Consider the following 13,572-nt stretch of genomic DNA (forward strand, 5'->3'; position numbering starts at 1 on the left):
GTACAACTCACAACATACCAAGCATCGAAATCTTATTTTCTCCTTATAAACTCTAGTCTAGAAAAATAAAAAGAAATAAAAAAATAAAAAGCATGGAGAAACACCCATTAAAATCCTAAGTCGAAAACCGAAATTTTCTGAGGAGAGATATCTAAGTACGATCCCGAGAAATATAAACAATGATCAGAGCCGAAGAGAAAAATTTCTTACAAAAGATCTCAAGCAGAAGCACCAAAAACGATCGAGCAAAAAAAAGAAGACCAAGAATCCATACCTCAAGAAGAAGCACCAAGAACGAACAAAAAAAAAGGCCAAAAACTCAGACCTCAAAAAGAAGCACCAAAAACGATAAAAAGGGAAAGGGAGAAGGCCCAAGAATTCATACCTTTGACCCAGAGCAAAAAAGAAGAGCTTCTTATGCAAATCTTCTTCTTCCGAGATGGGCGGATGGAGGAGACCGATGCGACCGGGGCATCAGTTGTGAAAGTAGAGCCTGGGAGCTTAGGGGATGGCTAGAAGCACAAGAAAGAAACCCTCGTTGTTTCGATTTTCAAGAGAAAAGGGACGGAAGAGAGTGGCGTGAGCTGGAGGTGGTATTTACAGAAATTAAATAAAAAATGAGATTTTTAACTGAAAAAAGAAGACTTGAATAGGGTAATGGAAACCAGGGCCTGAGAGATCTTGGTGGTAGATTGTCATCAGATGGGTTTCCCCATCAAGAGTAGCAAATATATTTTTCTCACATCACAGGCTCATCAAAATTTTCAATATAGTGGAATTACAACTATATGTTACCAAAATAGAAAAAAAAAAAGACAAGCAGGTAGAAATTTAAGACCAAGTCAATAACGAGCATGAGAGAAATAACCAAAAAAAATCAAAAATCCAAACTTTACTTTGACGAAATGTTATCTTCGTAATGGAAGGGAGTTGGCATAATGTGTCAGAAGTAGCTGGTTAATAAAATCATCTTAAGGAAATCAATGGAAATCTGAATGTTTCAGTTCATCATCCAACATCACGCCTATAGAATACATAAACCAAATCACAACAAACAAAAAGGAAAAGAAAAAAAGAACGCAAAAGTAATCGAAGAAATTGTTGAAATATATCGATAAAACTGGAAAAAAAAATTGAAGCAATTTACCTACCTTGTCACCGAAAACCCTAGAAAGGATGGTTCGGAGCTAAAGGAAGGAGAAACATTTGGCCTAACGATAGATTCCTTGCTGCACCCAAAATCCAGCAGCAAACAATTGCAATATTAGGCCATCCTTAAACACAGCTAAAATAAACAATGGATGAAAACAACATCATTCACTAACAGAAACCATAGAAAAGCTTAGCAAATATCAGAGAAGCGATGTATGACCCTGTAATCTAAGAAATTAGCATAAGATCTTCCAACAGGAGGAAAGGAGAGAATAGAGATCAAATCAAAAAAATCAGGGAACATAGAAGAATTGTAAAAAGGGCTTCTCGCCCAAAGAAGCTGAAGGGCGAGGAGCCGCGGAGACTGAGAAAACCCTAACAAGCGTTGGCGCTGGGACTCGGTTTGTTAGAGGGCTCTTGATCCAATTTATAGGCAGTGGGGCCTGTTTCTGGTGTCCCGCGGTGGGCTTTTAAGTATACCAAGCATCACCAAGTATGAAATTGGGTTTCATAATGCATTCCATGTTACTCGGTCGGTATTCTCTTCATCTCTAAAATATGACTATTTTCATGAGTTTATGGAAAAACTAACATCCCTCATGGTTCGTGTTCAAAATATTTTTTGACCTACCTCAGTCCAAAAAAAAAAATAATAAAAGAGCACGGATCCTCTGCAGGGCGCGCACAACACCATAAAATACTGTGCAGTTTTGGATCACTGCCATCAAGAAATAAATAGCCATCAAACAAAATAATCCAAAAGTGCACATCATGTCATATATGGCGTGCATTGTTTGATAGTCACGTACATTGTTTGATAGTCATCCATCTTCTGATGGCAGCTATTCAGGGATGCATTGCACTTTACGGTGTACAGATGGCACCACAAAAAATTTTAGTTGTTAATGAGATTCTTGGACACAAATCGGATTTTAGGGAGATGAGGCGACCACAGCATTTGAGCTTTGTAAAGTTTGGATATCTATCATCCAAAGTACTTAAAAGCGACACCTTCAAATGATTTAGAGACTTCTTAACCAACCAAAAAATCACGAAATGAAGGGCTCCTCAAACAATAGAATGGGTTTATTTTTTCCCAAGACAAAGCTAGAATGTATATGAATCACAAATTTTGGTTCCATTTATATGTTCAATATAATGAAGCGTATGGATCTTCGTCTTGACTCGCTCATTTTGTATATTGACATGGATATATGTTATGCCCTCAGAATCACAAAGCCATATCTTTCTTTCAGATGGTTATTGAAATTCTTAATATTTGGCAAGAGAGAAGAACAAAAACCAAGAATACTCAAAACCTACGACTCTTCCATAATGAAAATAAAAATAAAAAAAAAACACATCTCTCTTATAAAATAACTACATGAGTTATTTAGTTGGGAAGTTCTTCGAGCTCACCACATCTTACAATATAACTTGTACAACAAAATGCAAATATGTGAATATGGTATCAGTAATACAAAAACTCAGAATCTACAATGCATTCGTCTGAATTATTTTGTAATACAGATGTGGGCACAATATTCATCAAAATAAAACTAAAGGTTCTAATCATGCGTTAAAAATATGGATCTCGTGATTCATTTCTAAGGCCAAGTACATTTCGTTTTCTCCTCACCCTTGGTTCTCCCAGTAACCAATGGAAATTTATCAAGTCCTTTTGATCACCACAATTAACCTGCAGTTTTCCCTACTCCCACTTTACATGACCGTTAGCCTTTGACAAATAGAATGAGGATTTCTTTAACTTTTGCCGCTGCTTCCACTCCGATCTGCTATAAAGATGTCCTTAAATTTCAAGCTTTTGATGATCCAAAGACTGAACAGCATCCATTGCACTGAAATCTTTGACAAAAGTCCAGAGGCATCCATTGATAATCCTAGGAGCACAGCCATCATAGAATCGTTTTGCAAGATCAACCGCCTTCGCGAAAGACACTCAAATAATGAGTAAGATGATAAGGTAAAACCCACTAGGTAGGCTGAAGGGGGAGGATAACTGACCTCATTTATGACAATCTGGTGCCTTGTTCCTAGCACTGTTACTTCTGCCATTGCAAGGTGAAGAATGCAGAGCTCCAAAATTCTTGCTGCAGGCTGATCCTGCATTAGGAATGTTATGGGACGTAGGCTTCTGCTTCCATAATGAAACAGTTAAAAGTTTATCTCCATCCAATTTCTGGAGAATTAAATGGGTGTGCATATATATGCAGAGGAGAAACTATACCACAGAAAACATAGGCATGATCCATAAGCTGGAAGTAAAACAAGGCATAAGTAGAGTACATTAAGCTGAGAGTTACCAAGGTATACATTAGGTTCACTGCAGCGATATAAGATTGTTTAGTTCCTAAAAAGAAGAAAATTTGAATAGCCTATGGAATCACAACTAGGTTTGTCAGAGGGCTCTTGATCCAATTTATAGGCAGTGGGGCATGTTTCTGGTGTCCCGCGGTGGGCTTTCAAGTATACTAAGCATCACCAAGTATGAAATTGGGTTTCATAATGCATCCATATTACTCAGTGGGTATTACTCAGTAGATAGGAGCATCAAAATGTCTCTCTTGGTTTTTGAGGATCTTCATGTTTGTACACTTTTGTTGTAATCGGAGGAGATTGAGTGGTGTACCGCGGTGGGCTTATCCTCCACCAAGGCCCAAAATGCCCCTCCCCACCACCTCGATCTCCAAGACCGACTCGACGAGTCTAGCATTCTCTGCTTCCCCAACCCCAACATCTAGGGGCAAAAAATAGTTGGCCACCTCTCGATCGCAGCCCTCCATCCACCTGGATCTGAAAAAATCGAACATCACCTATCTAACCCCGCTCGCCTCCTCCACACTTTGCCAGACTCATCTCTCAACAATCGGACCAAGTTTCTCTATCTCTTGATGATGGTAGATCAGAGGACGAACCTAATGTTCATGTCCCCTTCTCTAATCCACGGAACTCTTGACTTCTGCCGCCATAATACCTCCTCATGCCGCAAAAAAAAATGATGTGTAGCCAATTTTCGTCGAAAATCAGCTAGCTCCTCCTCTAACAAGACACCACTATTATCCTCTATTCCCTAAAGGTCAGCAACAAATGCATCACCTCATTGAAACTTCTAAAGATATCACCCGCTACCTTCCAGTTCTATCTTCGCAACCTCCACTTAGTGAGCTCCAATTTGTAGGTGACCCTCCGCATAGCATCTCCCGCACCAAATCCCCCACACCCCACGGACGATGTCCCAAGACTTTGGATTCGACAACTATATCTTCTCAAAGCGAAATGGGTTGTGGTGACAAGTGCTAGAAACAATGCTAATCAAGAGCGGACGATGATATGAAGCGATCTGAAAAAGGTGATAAACCTAATAGATAGAAAAGTGTTGAATCCAACTCGTCGAGGCTATAACCCTATCAATCCTCTGCCATACTCTGGCATGACCAAAATGGTTGTACCAAGTAAACCTCGATCCAAAGAAGCCAAGATCCACCAACCCATTAGCCCCCGTGAAGTCATGAAACTCCCTTCTTTCGACTTTGTCACTATAGGCATTGCCTCCTCTATCGTCCATGGGCCCCTAAATGTAGTTAAAATCACCAGCAATCAAGGTCAGAATACCTTGTGCAACAAGATTAGTCACCTCGCCCCATAGGGCCCTCCTCACTCTGAAGTCGGTACCAGAACACACATTCGACAAAATCAAAGGAGGTTCATTATGTTCCAAAATTACTATTACAACTTATTGGGGGCAGTTATAGAAAAAATCCACAGTGGCTACATCCCGCTTCCACAAAACAATGATACCCCCCAATAAACCTAGTGATTCAATGACATAAGAATCCCAGGTCGCTAGAAACCGACACCGTGTTTGAAGGAGGCTGTCTCTAGAAAGCTGAATTTCACACAAAAAACAAATGACCGGGCCATACATCCGAATCAGTCTCCTAAATGAGGAAATAAAGGGGGCTTGCCTGCCCTCCTATAGTTCCATGCACCAGATAGCTCGTCCCTGGCCCGGCCCCGCCAGTCTCCTCAATCGAGTCAGTCGAGTCTCTCAACAGGTCGAACCCTGACCCGATTCGGATCCCCACCTAAGTTGCCATAGCACCTGAGTCATCACTATCAACTAACACCCGGTCCTTCGAGAACGATCGTCGATGCACTACCTTCGTCGGCTTCTACCACCCATTCGAGTCCGGTGACGAGCTAAGAAAACTAGGACAGTTGGAGGGGAAGCTCGGTCGTGAGGACGAGGAACTCGACCCTGACAACTTCGAGGTTACACGGTCATCTTCCTCATCCTCAACAACCCCTTCAAAGCTATGATAGTCGGATCTTCGCAATCATCAGGCAAGGGCCAAAAATAGGCCTCCAACCTTGCTCATCCACAGCACCCGAGTCATCGCCATCAACGATCACCTAGTCCTTCGAGGGCGATCGCTGATGCACTACCTTCGTCGGCTTCTGCCACCCATTCGAGTTCGACGACGAACTAAGAAAACTAGGACGATTGGAGGGGAAGCTCACCCGTGAGGAAGAGGAACCCAGCCTTGACAACTCCAACGTTACTCAGTCATCTTCCTCATCCTCGGCAGTCCCATTTACGGCCGAATCCTCGCAATCGTCAGCCAAGGGCCAAAAATAGGCCTCAAACCTTGCTCGTCCAAGCTGGTATCAGGTTCGCCACCTCGGCAGTCCCTTCATAGCCATTTACGGCCGGATCCTCGCAATTGTCAGCCAAGGGCCAAAAATAGGCCTCAAACCTTGCTCGTCCAAGCTGGTATCAAGTTCGCCACCAATCCCCTAGCCTCCGCCTACCTCCACCACCATTGGAGCCATGGACCTTGAACGCTCCTGCAAATCTTACAACTCCACCGCTAGCTCCGGCACTGAAAATTTCACTCTTCATCTGCATGCCCTATTCACGCACAATGGTAGCAGAAATCCAGAACATTCTCGTACATGAAAGGCCACCCCAAAACCTTATTCCTCCTCTTAACTTGAATCTCCGGCATCAATAGCTCATTGGCATCAATGGCCAACTTAACCCTAGCTCCAACTTCTTCAACTAGTCGGTAAAGCCATCCATGACTAACGATTGAACTACAGCTGAGGTGATCTGCAAGATTATATCCTTGTCTCAGTACTCCACCAAGAGCTTCAACATCCACAGCCACACCTCCGCCGATTTGACAACGTCCAGGCTAGGGATGAAGTCAGGAGCCTATGGCTCCACCGCCAACAGCTCACCCGCCACCACCTAAGGGCCACCGAATAGAGTGTGTCCCGTTCCTCCTCCAATTTGAACCTAACCACCAAATGGTCGTCGGCAAGGGGAGACACCTCCACCTTATACTAAAGCTTTCCATGCGCCGCCACCTCACAAGGCACCCACTTCAACAGAACCCATCGACCAAGGCTCCAAATAACGACTGCAACTTTCTCCCAAGGCTGCCTACCGGCTTTGATTAGTCCTCCGACAACTTGAGGACCATCGCGAAGTGCCTCCGAAGGTTCTCCACCTCCTCCTCCTCCGGAGGTTCTCCACCAGAGGGCCCTTGCAAGTCTATTGAAAAGCTGCAAGCTAGATTTTATGATCAACTATTGAATGGAAGGTTGGTAACTAAGCCTTGAAAAGCAAGACAATTCATCAGCCAATAACATAAAAACTCTAGAATACAACTCTAGAGTACGCATAGCAATTATCAACGAAAGCAAGTCACGGTTACCAAACCTAAATGCTATACTAGCTTAAACACTATGGATCTGTTTGATACTATTATCATTTTTGTGACTTTCTTTATCCACAAATTAGCAAAAAGTAGCATGGAGCTTGATGTGGCTGACAGCATTCCCATGAGACTCAAACTATACGTTCATTATGTTTTCATTTATTTTTGAAAGCAATAAGTTTATGTTTCCAAAGTCTGAGAAAGTTTTTATCAAACAAATTTGAAAATGCAAAATGGTTTCTATCATGCAGGTTGTTTGTCTATTATGCTTTCTTCTTGGGATTTTGAAAATAGAAATAAAAAATGAAAACAATATCAAATGGGCTCTCAATTAGTCTAAGCTTCATGATAAGGGGACAAGTTTATTGGACTAAACTAGGCTTAACTGATATAACGTTTATCCAAGAAGGAGAATAGCCATGAGATGCCATGGGACTGAGCTTCATCTTAATAAATTATCAAAAAACAACAATGTATCAAAAAGAAAAAATCAATATACAACTCTCTAAAAAAGTGAATGTCTCTAAAATTTTCTTCTACAAAAAACTAACATTAATAGTTTATTGGCTTGAGCCAAATTGTCTATAGTCCAAGCTAGACTATGAAACCGTAACATTCATTACATGCCACCACTCACCCAGGTGCATTACATTGGTTACATTCATTGTGTGCTGATCTCGAAAATTAAGCCCATAGGAATGTGCCTCAAAGATTGGCAGCATCAACAACCGTTCTAGCGCATGCAATAAAGACTCTAATTTTTACCTTCCAAAAGTTTAATATCAGCAAACAGCTAACAAATAACAAAAATTTGCCCACAATTTTTTTTAAAATAACAAGATGGTTGTACCATCTGGGTTGGTTGGTTGAATAGATTTTGCAACATTTTGAGTTTAAATCAAAACTGACTACCTGTGGATGACAAGACAAATGGGATAGATTCCAATGGATTTATATTGCTGCATCCAAATAAAGGGTTAGCAAAAAGAAAGTTCAAATCAGCCATCGGGATCATCAAGTTAAACAGGCATCATAGGTATAAATTGGATAAAGGACTGTCATTGCAATTTAAATCATTACAATTTCTCATGTAAAACTCTAGATTATGTTTCACGACATGGTGCTAAACTTCAAACCATTCATATTAAAGATTATTTTACCATTTAGATGGTCATCACAAGCAAAAACTAGTGGGTTACTCCAATCTGACAAGATAAGATGGATGGGAGATGGGTCGAAAGAGTTTGATCATATTTCAAACAATTGTAGGATTTGCACATTTTGGAAAAGAGTTACCAAAAACAGAAGGTTTAATCCATACAAATGTCAACATTTTATGCTCTGCATCTTAAAATATGACTATGTTAAGATTGAACTAAATTATAAAAAAATGACTTGAACAAAAACTCAAATGAGTTATGACCCATTTTGACTAGAAGAGATATATAGAAGGACAATGTTAGATTCCGCAGCATTCAACATATAATCCAATATCTAACGCATGGCATGCTGAAGTAAGTTCAGTCTCATTCCTCAATCAATTTAATTTCTCCAAACATTATAAGTTGAGTGTAGATAAGATGACAGAGTGGTTGTAACAACAAATTCAAAGAATCAACCGCTTTCCCCAAATTTTTTATTTTTATTAGAAAATAAAGAATATATCCACCGCAAGTGCCACATTCTTAACTAGCACCATCAACCTGTGGAAAAATTTAAAAATTATCAGCCTAATAAGTAAAATCAATTCAAATTCGACTAATCAATTTTCATCTTTTCAAACCTTGATCAACTTATGGTTGTGAAATTATAAATATAAAATTAAAATTTTAAAAGACATGTCTAAAAATATGTTATACAGATCCAGATGTAAAATGATAGCTAACTATTTAAATCCAACAAGCATGTATTCTAAAATCCTAGAATGAAATGGTCACAAAATTTAAATTTTTACACAAACAAGATTTAAATAGAAAATGAGATTTTAAACAGAAAAAAGAAGAAACAGAACCTCAGAGATCTTGGTAGTTGATGATCATCAGATGGGTCACCCATCAAGAGAAACAAATATTTTTTCTATCATCACAGGCTCATGAAAGTATCTAAACTATGCAAGTGTTTTTTGAGACCTGATGACATTTATACTATGCGACCATAGTTTAAATCTTAAACATACAGAAATTAAATAAAAAAGGAGATTTTTAACAGAAAAAAGAAGACTTGAATAGGGTAGTGGAAACCAGAGCCTCAGAGATCTTGGTGGTAGATTGTCATCAGATGGGTTTCCCCATCAAGAGTAGCAAATATATTTTTCTCACATCACAGGCTCATTAAAATTTTCAATAGAGTGGAATTCGAACCATATGCAACCAAAATAGAAAAGAAAGACAAGCATGTAGAAATTTAAAACGAAGTCAGAGGAATAACCAAAAAAATCAAAAACCAAACTTTACTTTGACGAAGCGTTATCTTCGTAATGGAAGTGAGTTGGCATAATGTTTCAGAAGTAGCTGGTTAATAATATCATCTTACGGAAATCAATGGGAATCCGAATGATTTTCTTCATCATCCAACATCACGCCTATAGAATACATAAACCAAATCACAACAAACAGAAAGGAAAAGAAAAAAAGAACGCAAAAGTAATCGAAGAAATTGTTGAAATATATCGATAAAACTGGAAAAAAAATTGAAGCAATTTACCTACCTTGTCACCGAAAAACCCTAGAAAGGATGATTCGGAGCTAAAGGAAGGAGAAACATTTGGCCTAACGATAGATTCCTTGCTGCACCCAAAACCCAACAGCAAACAATTGCAATATTAGGCCATCCTTAAACACAGCTAAAATAAACAATGGATGAAAACAACATCATTCACTAACAGAAACCATAGAAAAGCTTAGCAAATATCAGAGAAGCGATGTATGACCCTGTAATCTAAGAAATTAGCATAAGATCTTCCAACAGGAGGAAAGGAGAGAATAGAGATCAAATCAAAAAAATCAAGGGAACATGGAAGAATTGTAAAAAGGGCTTCTCGCCCAAAGAAGCTGAAGGGCGAGGAGCCGCGGAGACCGAGAAAACCCTAACAAGCGTTGGCGCTGGGACTCGGTTTGTCGGAGGGCTCTTGATCCAATTTATAGGCAGTGGGGCCTGTTTCTGGTGTCCCGCTGTGGGCTTTTAAGTATACCAAGCATCACCAAGTATGAAATTGGGTTTCATAATGCATTCCATGTTACTCGGTCGGTATTCTCTTCATCTCTAAAATATGACTCTTTTCATGAGTTTAATTATGGAAAACTAACATCCCTCATGGTTCGTGTTCAAAATATTTTTTGACCTAACTCAGTCCAAAAAAATAATAATAATAAAATTCTTCCAATTAGAAACCTAACAAGCAACCAAACTCCCAAAGACTCTAACTTTGAGCCAAAACAAGTGCACAAACTCACAGAGCAAGCTCTCGTGCAGCTCTCGGCTGCAAAATCTCCCGTTCTTGTCGATTTTGTGCGACGCCCCTCTCGGAGAATCCGAAGTGTCTGCTACTTGCTCTAAGGCTTCAGCAACGGCGAAGGGTGGCGAAAGGGAAAGAGAACCTCGAGAAGACGGAGGAAACATCAGGGATTTTATAGTTCTTGGCTTGAAGTTTACGACGAGGAGATGTCTCGGAGAAGAAGAAGAAGAGGAGGAGGAGGGAAGAAGAGCTGCAGAGGGTTGAAAGGGAGAAAGGGGGGGTTTTACGGAGAGAAGAAAACGGCGGAGCTCGCTTCATTTTTTTGTTTTCCACGGAGTATCTAGAGATAGATCCTGTCGTTTGAGGGAACATGATATTTGTAGCTTCCTAAGATTTTGAGGGCACACCGGGGCAACGGAGGGGAATATTTTGTAAAATATATCTAGCCACCTGGCAACAACCAAAATCGATGCTAAAATATCCAGCTCCTCCTAAATTTTTTAAGTTTTACTAATAAACCATCTAAACTTTCTTGTTTAAAGAGTAAGAGAGGATTTTTCAGATCACACCTAATTTATTAAGACAATAAACTTTATAATGATGGAAGCAGGAGAGACCAGGTTCTTGCTATCAACTTTCAATAACTTTATCAATTAAACGGGTCACGCTATACCATACTATCTACTCAAAATGGTTATTTTTAATGCACGCTGTTGATCATTTTCTAACCTATCCAAAATAAACATGCTTAGATGCAAGTTTTTGAAAACTGAATTGGACTTAGGTTGGTTGACACAAACTCAATTATAATATGTTAGTTTTGGGTTTAGCCTATTGAATGCTATGGATCACAGATAGTGCATAAAATTCTAAAACTTCTAGATTAGTGTAACATAAATTCAAAATGATAGAGAAGTCATACAATTAATGATTGGTAAAAAATAAAGAATAAAAAAAAAGTTGGGTGCAAGAGTGTTTAAGGATTTATCATGATTTTTTTACTTGAATTTCATATATATATATATATATATATATATATATATATATATATATATATATATATATATATATATATATATATATATATATATATATATATATATATATATATCATACACACGTGTATTATTTGGATGCTCAATCTATGATCCTCTATTCCTGATCCTTGTCTATTGAATAGGTGAAATCATATAAATGAGTTTGCATATTGGATATAAGTCTATATGAATTTACTTTCCTAAGTATGATTCTAAACGGATCAAATATGATTTTAGGATTTTTTACTTCAAGTTTACGTATATCTCTTTTATACACGCACGTGTATTATTTGGATGCTCAATCCCCTATTCCAATCCTTGGTTGTTTTTACTTTTAGAAATATATAATTGAATAGGTGAAATCATATGAATGAGTTTGCATGTTGGATATAAGTCCCTATGGATTTACTTTCCTAAGTCTGATTCGAAATGGGTCAAATATGAGTTTAGGATTTTTAGCCTACCCCAAATTTGATCCAACCCTACACATGCATGTATTTTGAATTTGATAGATATTTTATTTATCCTTTATCTCATTTCTGTTTTAATGTTTTTTTGCACTTCAATTTGTAGTACCTTTCTATTTTTATTTTTTTAATATTTTTATTTATTTCTAGATGTTGGTTATCTAATGGAAAGAGTTGCAGCCCTTTTTTTCTTATCAAGGAGTTACTCTCTTTGATAACAAATAATTGGATGCTTATTTTGAAAATCCATATTGAGAGATTTGATTATCCCATGAAAACATATTATTTTTTTATGCTTTGAGTAAGAAACCCCAACTTGCGAATGATACTCTTGTATCATTTTTGTCATTCTTAACAAATTGAATGATTAAGATCGACAAGTTTGTGTGCATTATCAATCATGTAATGGAAGGATTTTAGCTATTAAAGTTATTATATCTAGGAAAAGACTTCACTACTATACTCACATAAGTGATATAACCAAGATGTAGGCATCATCTAATCACATCTTGACCAAAACCATCCTTCTTTCGTTCTCTAATTTTGTTTATTTATTTTCATTGATTAAATTTGATCTTCATAGAAATAGATTTTTCATGTTATTTCATGAAAAATGTTAAGATTAGATTTTTCAACATTGGTTCCAAACTTTTCTCTTGATTTTATTATATTCATTTTTATCTCATATTAGATGAATATTACTATCTAACCAAAAGACTTCTACTATGACTAAGTAAATAGGATTCAATATTGGTGAAGTGGAAGGATAACCAATAGTACTCACTCCACATCTATAGCTCAACCACTAAGAGAAACAACAAAAAGAAAGCTTTGCTAAGCTATTTCTTTAAATGATCCATAGTAGGAAATCAAATCACTTCAATTTGATCCAATTTTAAAAGATCTTTTTCAAGCAATCCGAGTCATGACAATTGAAGTCTAGATCAAGAATATTTGGATGAAATGATGATAATTGGTCAAAGCTAATGCTAAAAAATAGAGTCAAAATGCATTTATCTTATTATTGGTAATTTTAAGACAATTTAGGAGTCATGATAAAGACCAATCAAAGGGAAGGTTTTCTTCATGCAATAAGAAGTTCAAGCAACTTTTGAAGCAAATGATATTGAGCATGTTTGCCTTGTCTTCTCGAGAAACAAATGGATTTTTTTTTGCAAAATTGTGCTCAAGTCTATGAAGATCTCTTCGTCAATTGGGGGAAATCAACTTGAATCAGATTTTTTGAGGAACATATCAAGAGAGAATCCAATTTGGCCATAAGAATTTTGTCATGTTAGATAATATTTGGCAGATTGAACATACAACCATAATAAGTCTACTTAATAAAATCAACTTAGGGAAGGGGTTCAGTCCAATTCTAATCCAGATTTTGGCCAAGATTTCTCCTATCCTATTATTTAAAAAAGGGAATCTCCAATGTGAAAGGCCCTTAAATAACTAAATACCACTTGTAATCTTTTAAAGCATGATTATTGGCATTCATATAAGAAAATATAGTCTCCTCTTATATGCCAAAACATTAAGAAAGTTAGTTATCAACTTTATTGAAGGAGTTGGTGGGGGCCTTGTTCTTTCAATCAAAGCCTTCAACTAGGAGGGTGAGAGAGAGAGAGAAAAGAAAGATTGATCATAAAAAGAAATTGCAAATACTTATGAGCATCAATTTTCTAGCTGCCTAATATTAAGCTTTTAAT

At 37.8% G+C, this 13,572-nt stretch overlaps 1 protein-coding gene and 5 non-coding genes across 19 annotated transcripts; all 6 read right to left on the reverse strand.

Moving 5' to 3' along the window:
- Nucleotides 1–668: 668 nt before the first annotated feature.
- Nucleotides 669–753, reverse strand: LOC113461448. Its single transcript, XR_003383716.1, has one exon. It is a non-coding gene; the product is annotated as a small nucleolar RNA SNORD24 (small nucleolar RNA).
- A 185-nt stretch (nt 754–938) lies between these two features.
- On the reverse strand, nt 939–1,019 carry LOC113461704. The gene has a single exon (XR_003383992.2). It is a non-coding gene; the product is annotated as a small nucleolar RNA R12 (small nucleolar RNA).
- Nucleotides 1,020–2,589: 1,570 nt separating this feature from the next.
- On the reverse strand, nt 2,590–10,376 carry LOC103698182 (transcription antitermination protein NusB-like). 14 transcript variants are annotated; one of them, XR_005507600.1, is made up of 5 exons: nt 9,829–10,345; nt 9,607–9,685; nt 9,353–9,480; nt 3,178–7,858; nt 2,590–3,097 (listed from the first exon to the last, which is right to left on the reverse strand). XR_005507600.1 is itself a non-coding variant. In XM_039117475.1 (3 exons), exons 1-3 carry the CDS (start codon nt 9,391–9,393, stop codon nt 2,963–2,965), a joined length of 306 nt encoding a protein of 101 aa, XP_038973403.1. In that variant the 5' UTR covers nt 9,394–10,219; the 3' UTR covers nt 2,590–2,962. The 14 variants fall into 14 exon arrangements, 2 of the variants coding, with proteins under 2 accessions (XP_038973403.1, XP_038973402.1); XR_005507595.1 differs by lacking the exon at nt 9,829–10,345 and adding an exon at nt 10,352–10,376 and having other exon boundaries at nt 9,353–9,685; XR_005507597.1 differs by lacking the exon at nt 9,353–9,480 and having other exon boundaries at nt 3,178–8,602.
- On the reverse strand, nt 8,908–8,990 carry LOC120105216. The gene has a single exon (XR_005507603.1). It is a non-coding gene; the product is annotated as a small nucleolar RNA SNORD24 (small nucleolar RNA).
- On the reverse strand, nt 9,143–9,227 carry LOC113461328. The gene has a single exon (XR_003383542.2). It is a non-coding gene; the product is annotated as a small nucleolar RNA SNORD24 (small nucleolar RNA).
- LOC113461329 lies at nt 9,395–9,475 on the reverse strand. Its single transcript, XR_003383543.2, has one exon. It is a non-coding gene; the product is annotated as a small nucleolar RNA R12 (small nucleolar RNA).
- Nucleotides 10,377–13,572: the final 3,196 nt, after the last annotated feature.

The sequence above is a fragment of the Phoenix dactylifera genome, unplaced genomic scaffold, assembly GCF_009389715.1.
Source record: "Phoenix dactylifera cultivar Barhee BC4 unplaced genomic scaffold, palm_55x_up_171113_PBpolish2nd_filt_p 000233F, whole genome shotgun sequence".
Lineage (NCBI taxonomy): Eukaryota > Viridiplantae > Streptophyta > Magnoliopsida > Arecales > Arecaceae > Phoenix > Phoenix dactylifera.